Raw genomic sequence first — 11245 nt, forward strand, 5'->3', positions numbered from 1 at the left:
AACAGTTTGGGGAAGGCCCTTTCATGTTTCAGCATGAGAATGCCCCCGTGCACTAAGCAAGGTCCATACAGAAATGGTTTGTCAAGATCGGTGTGGAGGAACTTGACTGGGCTGCACAGAGCCCTGACCTCAACCTCATCCAACACCTTTGGGATGAATTGGATTAGGACTGCGAGCCAGTCCTAATCGCCCAACATCAGTGTCTGACCTCACTAATGATCTTGTGGCTGAATGGAAGCAAGTCCCAGCAACAATGTTCCAACATCTAGTGGAAAGCCTTCCCAGAAGAGTGGATGCTGTTGTAGCAGCAATGGGGGGACCAACTCCATATTAAATGCCCATGATTTTGGAATGAGATGTTTCGACAAGCAGGTGTCCACATACTTTTGATTATGTAGTGTACCACGGCTGTCGAATCACCCAGTTTATAATGCTCCTTAGATTGAATCCCGGGCACCAAGTAAATTAATACTTTAGCTTTGAAAAAAAAATGTAGAAAAACACGTGTAACTTGTTGATTCTTTAATTACATACAGCTCACATTACAATCTCATTAAAGCTATTTATTACACACAAAACATTTATTTTTTTACAAAAATATTTGAAAAAAATGAAATCAAAACAAAATAAATAGACAATTCAACAATAAACATATAATTGGTAGGAACATATTCATTTTCAGGCCTAAAGCCAGCTGTGTTATCAGACGAGTCAACAGCACTACTCTGGTAGTCATTCTAAAGCACATTGTCTCTGTTCCACTCCATTATCATTTCTGCTTGCTGATGTTTCTTCGGACCCAGATCCTTCTCCCTCAGCCTCAGCATGCCCATGAGCTCTGGACCAGCAGCCATCAGGGTGTGATGCTGGACTTGGGACAGACCTCTAGGGGAAACACAGGTATGACAGCATAGTAGCATTTATGAGGTCTCACTGAGTCACCTGTGAGACTGCAGTCCTTCTCTTTTGGGAGAAACTGTGAGGAAATGGTTCACCAGCATGAGTAGGAGAAGAGTGGGTACTGGCTCCACTCAGCCACGTTGCCATGGTGATATCCGTGGTGCACAGCCGGGGTACTGTAGTCAGTGGGCAGGTGGTGAGGGGGAGGGTACTGGGCATGGCTGGGGCCGCTCCACTGACCCAGGGTCTGCTCTGTGCCGTAAGGGCTGTAGATGTGGTGGCTGAGGATCCCTGGCTTGCCTGCTTGGGACATGTTGAGCACCCCTGTGTAGTCCGGATGATGTCCTGCAAGGGGCTGCGGGCCACAGGGAGATGATCTAATCTCATTAACAGAGGGCTTGGAGGCCTCATGCTCTGGGACTGTGGCTACATCAGGGACTCTGGACTCAAAGCTGGCCCGCCCAGAACCGCCATTGCTGCTGCCCAGGTTGGAGGACGGAGATGGAGACTTCCCGTATTTATGGAACCTGAAAAGAGAGAGAAGGCAGGGTGGTGGTCAGTGTCGTCTGCTTTGATGACAATGTGGCAGTGAGTTTTCCTTCCTACAGGCAGTAGGATGAACATTACTGAGATAGACAGCATGCTGTGGTGCCTACCTGTAAGGCTGGTATGAAGCTGGGGTTGGTACTCGCTGCTCTGCATTGTACATGTCCCTGACGTCGGGTCCAGGGGGTGTGTCTGTCTGGCCGTGGTGTCCATGCTCCCTATCAGGCCCCCAAGGGGAGTAGTGCTCCTCTTTCACCACTTCCTCCTCTTTTCTCTCAGTGAGTTCTGCCCGCTCTCCTTCGTATCCCTCATATGATGACCTCTGTAAGCCTGCAAAACATACATGACATCAGACCCACTGAGCTCAGAGAAGAACAACCTCTACAAGAAGGGATGAGTAGTTTGGTCACTAAACTAACTGGTGAAAGCCAATACTTGAAGGGCTGTCCTCATATGAGTCTTTGCTTAGATAATCCATTTCCTTTGCTTTTTTCTCTGTTGAGGCTGGGATTCTGTTAGCACGCCTGCAGCGGAAAATACAACAGGATCATTAGTACACATATTCAAGGCAAGCAGAAAATAGAAAAGAAAGAGTGAAATACAAAAGTAATGATAAAAACAATTCTAGCTACTTTTTTGTATTAGTTCCTTCGTCTCGGAAGCCTTTCGCAAATGGGTTGTGGTCAATCTTCAGCTTTGTTATCTGTGGGGAAAAGAGTTGGTTTTAAACACCTAGTGCCTTGTTACCAGATTCTTGCTTGGGGAAAGGGTAGTGCCCTGCTGTGCCAGTGACTGCAGTGAGACTGACCTTAGTGTTCTGGTAAGCGGTGACTGAGGTGAAGGAGGTCTCAGGGAAGGTGAAGGTCTGGAAGACACTCCAGCGTACACTGTACATGTCGTCTGCCTGGACAACGTGGAAGCGCGGCTGATAGCAGTGCATGGAATGCAAAATGATCTGAAAGAGAGAGATGCACAGTTAGTTTAGTCACTGGAACAAAGACAACAGTTAATGTCATCAAAGTAAAATAATTTGCCAATGCTCTATAGAGTAAGTCTATATAGATATTTATTATTACAGAGCCTGACAATACTTTCTTACATGGCCATGTTGGTCCAGAGTGTTGTTGGTGAGCTTGAGCTTGAGGAAGGACACCGACTGTTTCATCCAGTGGCTCCCAGGGGCCGGAGAGTCTGGGTGCAGGTACGTCCGACAAGGAGGCTGAGGCTCCGCCTTCCCAGTCACTTCCCATTTCTCTTTATTCCACTGGAAGGAGACAGAAGTAAACAGCTTAACATAAAGTTAATCTGTCATATAAAAGGGAGCAGCGGTGATTTTCAGAGGATCCCTGTCTAACCTTGAGGCTAAAAGAGAGTGATACTTTGGCTTGCACCACCCACAGAGGCAAACAGCAGGGGATATAACAACAGGAAGAGATAATGCCCTTTGATGACCAATGTCAAAGGGGTGATTAGCAAAGACTGGAGTGGAGCTGGGTCTCGTCTGGAGATGCTGACCATTGGAGAACATCAATTGCTAATGTTTGCTAATGTCACGATTGTTTGATACAAGCATTGATGACCAATGTCACAAAGGGGTGATGTGTCGTTTCTAAATGAAAATTCTCCTTGGTTTCAATGATTTTGCTCATATGAAAGGCAATGGATATGTATTCAAGTGTAAACATGCAAAAGGTTGTTACCTTATACCTGAAACCATCCACAGGTACCATGTCAACCAACAAGATGTACTTGGAACATGGAATTAGTCCAGAAAGGTTGATTTTACAGTGTGGAAACATTCTCCTGCAAAATTCAAGAATAACCATTATCATGACCGTCCACAGAAAGCGCAATTTCTTGAAGTAGTTTCAATCAAGTACATTGTAATTGATAATGGCAGATAGAGTTTGAAGTTGTGGTTATCTTACCTGCCTGGTTTAGTGATAATCATCTCTGTTCCTATTTCATGGAAGGACTTCCAGAGTTCTGGGTTCTCCAGAGTCATCCTGATGTTGCCTTGGCGATAAGCATCGGGACCACCGGGAATTGAGCACGACGGAGTACTAAAGTTGGACTTCATGTCTAGGATGTAGTAACAATTATTAAGAAGCAGTCATAAGCTCAAACGGACAGAGGACTAGCTGACCAAGATAAGAACTAAATAGGCAATAGGCTGTGATAGAGGAATATTTCACATACACAGACTACTGATATAGACAATGAGAGCTTATGCCTTGAATGTGTGATGTCCATTGGGAATCCAAGGTAGGTTTGATGACAAAAAAAGAGCTTGAGGATCAACACTCACCTCTGATGGACTGCATTCTTCAGACGAGTTGGTGGAACAAGGAGAGGTGCGCCAAAAATATCATGTATCAGAAAACTGTTTTAGTGCTTTCCAAAGTAGAAACCACAGTTAACAGTCCCTCCTTGGTGCTGCACATCGGTCTTGAGCTTTCAGTATATTCCACTGGTGCCGGAAGCATACATTGAGTGGTCGTAGGTCTAATGGTGTTCGAACAGCAATCACTTGGGGCTCTCTAGAATTGTTGAACTGGAGGATGGGGTCTCTGACTTTTAAGGGGAGCCCAGGAGTGGGAGTGGCCTGAAGAGCCATTCCCAGGCTTTGAAGTGGCACAAATGATGAGTCAATGTCCCACTGTGATTGGAGGGTAGTGGAAATCAAAGGGACTTAACAGAGCCTTGATACCGTCCCCACAGGAAGGGGGACAGAGGAAATGCATCTTTATTAACTGCTAAGAGACTTTTAAACAAATATGGATGGGCTTCCCCACTGGAGAACAGGGCCTACAGCGGCACCAAAATCTGTAATTATCATTCACACAGATAGCCTATTTAGTGTCCTCATGCAATGTGGTAAAATAGCCATAATATATTTACAAAGAACATTATTATGCAATGTGGTAAAATAGCCATAACAGCTAATAAGAGCTCGGAGAAGTGATCCAATACAAACTTGATCAACCCTCACAACATAGAACATTTGAGTCACAATCCCTAATAGTTTTTTTTTTTTTGCCAAACAACAATTTGCTTGCTATACTGCTGAGGGATGAGGCTGGAGAAATGTAACCATTCTAAAATTCATAGACGGCGCTATTAATGCAGGGAGTGACAGTCCATGAGATCAACATGATAGTTATGAACATATTTTGAAGCTATATTTATTGTTTATTTACAAAGAACATGGTTAACAAACAATGGTGTAATCTTAGATTTTGGGTTTCGATAGGGTAAAACAGGTTGAGGCAAGTTCTATTATTCAAGAATGAATGGGTATATAAAGTTGAAGTCGGAAGTTTACATACACCGAAGCCAAATACATTTAAACTCAGTTTATCACAATTTCAAAAATTTTAGCCTAGTAAAAATTCCCTTTTTTAGGTCAGTTAGTATCACCACTTTTTTTGAAGAATGTGAAGTGTCAGAATAATAGTAGAGAGAATGATTTATTTCAGCTTTTATTTCTATCATCACATTCCCAGTGAAGTATACATACACTCAATTAGTATTTGGTAGCATTGCGTTTAAATTGCTTAACTTGGGTCAAACGTTTCGGGTAGCCTTCCACAAGCTTCCCACAATAAGTTGGGTGAATTTTGGCCCATTCCTGCTGACAGAGCTGGTGTAACTGAGTCAGATTTGTAGGCCTCCTTGCTCTCACACACTTTTTCAGTTCTGCCCACAAATGTTCTACAGGATTGAGGTCAGGGCTTTGTGATGGCCACTCCAATACCTTGACTTTATTGTCCTAACTTTGGAAGTATGCTTGGGGTCATTGTCCATTTGGAAGACCAATTTGCGACCAAGCTTTAGCTTCCTGACTGATGTCTTGAGATGTTGCTTCAATATATCCACATAATTTCCCTTCCTCACAGTGCCATCTATTTTTTGAAGTGCAAAAGGTCCCTCCTGCAGCAAAGCACCCCCACAAAATGATGCTGCCACCCTGTGCTTCACGGTTGGGATGGTGTTCTTCAGCTTGCAAGCATCCCCCTTTTTCCTCCAAACATAATGATGGTCATTATGGCCAAACAGTTCTATTTTTGTTTCATCAGACCAGAGGACATTTCTCTAAAAAGTACGATCTTTGCCCCCATGTGCAGTTGCAAACCGTAGTCTGGCTTTTTTTTATGGCGGTTTTGGAGTAGTGGCTTATTCTTTTTTTCTGAGGCCTTGGCTGATTTCTTTTGATTTTCCCATGATGTCAAGCAAAGAGGCACTGAGTTTGAAGGTAGGCCTTGAAATACATCCACAGGTACACCTCCAATTTACTCAAATGTCCATTAGCCTATCAGAAGCTTCTAAATTCATGACATCATTTTCTGGATTTTTCCATGCTGTTTAAAGGCACAGTCAACTTAGTGTATGTAAACTTCTGACCCACTGGAATTGTGATACAGTGAGTTATAAGTGGAATAAGTTGTCTGTAAACAATTGTTGGAAAAATTATGTCCTAAACAACTTGCCAAAACTATTGTTTGTTAACAAGAAATTTGTGGAGTGGTTGAAAAACGAGTTTTAATGACTCATACACCTGAGTGTATGTAAACTTCCAACTTCAACTGTATTATTGATTGAATTTGCCAGTGAACAGCAGTAACTATTGCCGATTGTACCTTTACATTTTTTCAATGATGATCAAAATGAGGTTTGCTGAATGAACAACATACATCACTTTCCCCAACAATAAAATGAAAGAAATTATATACGATATTGATTCATTCTTACAAAACAGTATAACACAACTAAAATACACACGTCATATATGATATATTGGTTGAATCAATGACTTCATCTTGACCAAACATGGTCTCTGGCATGTCCCATTCTCCAATCCGAGGAAGTGAGGAGTGTGTGAGGGACCAATAAACCCATAATGGTGTGATAACTTACATTAATACCTGTATCTTTCTCCAGGTGAGTCTAACCTGGGGGTGGCCAGGTTGGGTGTTGGGGCTGCAGGCAGTGCCTTGGGGGTTGTGTATTAGGGTGTCTAGAGAAGACAATGCTCCGATAGATAATCTCATTAGGGCAGTTTCCCCTGCAGGCCCAAATTTCTCCATGCGGAAAGGCACTGTATGGGCCAGCAATTAACAGTCAGTTAGCACCACAGGCAAGACACCACAGACTGAAAGAGACAGAGGGAGAGAGAGATAAAGACCGGGAAAAACCTCCCTGCCAATCCGAAGGTGCCCTCCCTCCCACAATCATCATCGTCCAGGCAAATCCACAAGTGTCCATAGGCTAGATGTCTCCTCCTCTATCCACCTCTGTTACCATAGGCTAAACAAATGCTAAACTCTAAATGGAAAACCATTCACAGCACTTCAGCAGAGTTCCTCCTCGGTCATCTCCACTTCCTCTGGCACTTAAAGTAGCTCAAATACCCTCAATAGATCTAAAAACTTGATTCAGGTGGAGTTTGAATTCCGAAATAATATCTCTCACTCAGCTTGGTCTGACAAAACCAGGCAGTTTTCAAACAATCCCTATACAATTAGTCAGTATCTTTCATTGTATGCTTATGTGTACATATTGAATACAGTACCTCCAGTGGTAGTATTGCATGGTCCAAGTTTCCATAGTATTATTGTGATGTCTATTGTCTTTGTAATTTGCATTCGTGAATATCTAACATTTCCTTTGCAAATGGCTGTATCAAACCAGGAAACATCCATCTAATGGAACAGCAGTTGAACAGGCCTCAGGAGAGGTTTACAACTAGAAAGCTTGGCCTGTGAGAATATTGACTGGCTAGTTTAAAGAGCCCGTGTTGAGTCGGCGTATATTACTCCCATTACTCCAACAGACCCACTCAGAGACCGGTATTGGATTTTCACACCACATGTTCTAACATTAATTTGAAAAGGCTATTCTGGAGGAAAAAAAGACATATGCAGTATGCATAACGGTTCCACCAATCTCCCTGCAGAGACTACCAGCCTTCTAGCAGCACTATGAGCTTTAGGAAGTGTGATGTGGTTTCCTTCTCCTGATATGTGAAACCAATTGTTGCTGAGGAGTTATTAAATCACAGATTCAGTGTTACTCTCCACACTTTGCACTTCTGAGGGAAAATGCATATTCCCAGGGCTACTTGTGCCGTCTCCCCCTTGTGAGCTTTCCAGCAGGGGCTTACTACCAGTCACCCAGCATCAGTCCCCTCAGAGCCATGTCATGGGATATCAAAACAAGGAGGGCACCGCTCTTTGTGATTACAAGAGTGTGACTCTTTCAGGAAATGGAGAAGGGACCTATTTTGATGTTGAATCGTTTTAAGTCGTCACTGTTGAAAGGCTTAGAGCAGAGATGGGCAAATGGCGGCTCGCGGGCAAAAGGCCCTCGGATGAATTCCCTCCCACCACAAAATAAATGAGGGGGCCCCTCATGAGAAGTTCATTATGTTTTGTGGCCCCCATCAAAGTTGCCCATCTCTGGCTTACAGGGAAGTCTAATGTGAGCATGTCAGTGTCAGGGCTAAGGTGTACATTTCAGCAGCGGCAGTGGCAATCCTATTACGCAGTAAAGATGGAGGTGACAGGTGTGATAGCCAGGCCGCTGTATGTGGCAGAGGACACAGGTCAGAGTCAGGTCTACCGTTATATTTTACAGCTGCTGCCGTCTGCTTTATTTAGACTTGGGCAACACATCAGGGGGATTGCGGCCTTGACGATAATGACTGAGTTAAGAACTGGTGAAGCTAACTATAATCACACCATGAAGTGACCCAAAGAATCGTCAATCAATCTCTATGAATGATTTCAGTCAACACTGAAGCACTAGGTTGTACATATGACAAAGTATATTCCCAACATACCAATGTATGAAAAGAGGAATAAACACCATCCCCCAAAACTCTCTCGACACTGGATGTACTAAAGTTGTTGAAAGTGATACCATTGCCAGGGGTTGCAGGTAGCCTAGTGGTTAGAGTGTTGGGCCAGTAACCGAAAGGTTGCTAAATCGAATCCCCGAGCTGACAAGGTAAAAATCTGTCGTTCTGCCCCTGAACAAGGCAGTTAACCCACTGTTCCTAGGCTGTCATTGTAAATAATAATTTGTTCTTAACTGACTTGCCTAGTTAAATAAAAAATAAAATAAATAAATTGCCAAAGCTGACATGGCATAGAGATTAAGGGATGCCAAACACTAGATTTACAGTATTTAAAAACAAACGTAGTTACTCAGTTTGTAGCTAATGTGTCCTGACTGTTCTCCTACACAGATGAGTCTACTAGGGCACATCCACCCTGCAAAGCATTTGCCCACAGTGGAGTCTATGGCGTGGCTGCTGTCCAGGCCCCCGTGTCTGCTCACTGATCACCTTTACCACTGATGCTCTATCTCCCAGGTGTCAGTCTCTAGATCCCCTTGTGCTCAATTGTTAACAGCTGCCGGGACGACGGATCAGACGGCTCTCCTCCAGCCCAATAAAGAGCCCCTGCAGTAGGCCGACGAGAAATCTGACACCTTCGCCCACATTAGCTATGCAGCATGCCCTTTTGATGCCTTAATTGGTCACTTTGATGGGTTTGTATAGGTAGCAGTCGCTGGCTGAAGACAACCTGATGTCAGTGGAGCTCCAAGCCCTTTGACGCAGCCTTCTGGTACATAACCTCAAACATTGGAAAGACTCACACTTGTCATGAGAAATGGTTAAACCTGACAATAGAGCCATTACATAGTTATTTTGTGGTTGTTAGCTGACCATTTAATCTCAAGTGCTGTAAATCATTTTTAGCTATAAACAATAATGACACAACGCATAACTACAGTGTTTTCAGAAAGTATTCCCACTCCTTGACTTTTTCCACATTTGTTTGAGTTAGAGCCTGAATTTAAAATTGATTAAATTTAGATTTTGTGTCACTGGCCTACACAAAATGACACATCATGTAAAAGTGGAATTATGTTTATACACATTTTTACAAATTAATTCAAAATGAAAAGCTGAAATGTCTTGAGTCAGTAAGTATTCAACCCCTAAATAAGTTCAGCAGTAAAAACTTGCTTAACAACAAGTCACATAATAAGTTAAACTCACTGTGTGCAATAATAGTGTTTAACATGATTTTTGAATGACTACCTCACCTCTGTACCCCACACATACAGATAATTGTAAGGTCCCTCCTTCGAGCAGTGAGTATCAAACAAGATTCAACCATAAAGACCAGGGAGGTTTCCCAATGAAGGGCACCTGTTTGTAGATGGGTAAAAAATAAACAAAAAAAGCAGACATTGAATATCCCTTTGATCATGATGAAGTTATTAATTATACTTTGAATGGTGTAGCAATACACCCAGTCACTATAAATATACAGGTGTCCTTCCTAACTCAGTTGCCGGAGAGGAAGGAAACCGCTCAAGGATTTAACAATAAGGCCAATGGTGACTTTAAAACAGTTACAAAGTTGAATGGCTGCGATAGGAGAAAACTGAGGATGGATCAACAATATTGTAGTTAATCCACAATACTAACCTAAATGACAGATTGAAAAGAAGGAAGCCTGTACAGAATACAAATATTCTAAAACATGCAACCTGTTTGCAATAAGGCACTAAAGTAAAACTGTAAAAAATACGGCAAAGAAATGTACTTTATGTACTTTTTAACCAACTTGTCAAGAGCTTGAAGAACGTTTGTTATTGTACAATCCAGATGTGTTAAGTTCTTAGAGACTTACCCAGAAAGAGTCACAGCTGTAATTGCTGCCAAAAGTGCTTCTACAAAGTATTGAATCAGGAGAGTGAATACTTATGTAAATGAGATATTTCTGTATTTCATTTTCAATAAATTTGCAAAAATTTCTACAAATGGGGCATTATGGGGTATTGTGTGTAGATAAGTGATATATATATTTTTACTTAATCCATGCTGAATTCAGGCTGTAACAACAAAATGTGGAATAAGTCAAGGGGTATGAATACTTCATGACTGCACTGTATGATGTTCCTAATCAGTGCATCTTAAAGATGATTGCACAATAAGAACACAGGATAAATGATGATAGGATTAGATTGATCTAGTGACAACACTCCCTTTTTCCTCTTCAAAACACACGGAAATCAGTGTGAATTCCCTCAACTAGAAAATGTGGAGTCAGTGAAGCACTTCAGGATTTGTTTCAAATGTTATGTTTTGGTAAATTACATTTTCTTTCCTTGGCTGAACATAGATAATATAGGTACAGTTTAAGTCGGAAGTCTACATACACCTTAGCAAATACATTTAAACACAGTTTTCACAATTCCTGACATTTAATCCTAGTAAAAATTCCCTGTCTTAGGTCAGTTAGTATCACCACTTTATTTTAAGAATGTGAAATGTCAGAATAATAGTAGAGAGAATGATTTATTTCAGCTTTTATTTCTCTCATCACATTCCCAGTGGGTCAGAAGTTTACATACACTCAATTAGTATTTGGTAGCATTGCCTTTAAATTGTTTAACTTGGGTCAAACGTTTTGGGTTGCCTTCCACAAGCTTCCCACATTAAGTTGGGTGAATTTTGGCCCATTCCTCCTAACAAAGCTGGTGTAACTGAGTCAGGTTTGAGGTCAGGGCTTTGTGATGGCCACTCCAATACCTTGACTTTGTTGTCCTTAAGCCATTTTGCCACAACTTTGGAAGTCTGCTTGGGGCCATTGTCCATTTGGAAGACCCATTTGCGACCAAGCTTTAGCTTCCCGACTGATGTCTTGAGATGTTGCTTCAATATATCCACATCATTTCCCTTCCTCATGATGCCATCTATTTTGTGAAGTGTACCAGCCCT

General features: G+C 42.2%; 1 protein-coding gene across 1 annotated transcript; it reads right to left on the reverse strand.

The window, feature by feature from the left end:
• Window positions 1-541: 541 nt before the first annotated feature.
• Window positions 542-3912, reverse strand: LOC106585570 (T-box-containing protein TBX6L). Its single transcript, XM_014171941.2, has 9 exons — window positions 3755-3912; window positions 3375-3528; window positions 3147-3249; window positions 2546-2710; window positions 2255-2401; window positions 2079-2149; window positions 1882-1970; window positions 1557-1776; window positions 542-1427 (listed from the first exon to the last, which is right to left on the reverse strand). The coding sequence occupies exons 1-9, from the start codon at window positions 3768-3770 to the stop codon at window positions 992-994; spliced, it is 1401 nt and encodes a 466-aa protein (XP_014027416.1). The 5' UTR covers window positions 3771-3912; the 3' UTR covers window positions 542-991.
• Window positions 3913-11245: the final 7333 nt, after the last annotated feature.

This window comes from Salmo salar, chromosome ssa24, assembly GCF_905237065.1.
Source record: "Salmo salar chromosome ssa24, Ssal_v3.1, whole genome shotgun sequence".
In the NCBI taxonomy this organism is placed as follows: Eukaryota; Metazoa; Chordata; class Actinopteri; order Salmoniformes; family Salmonidae; genus Salmo; species Salmo salar.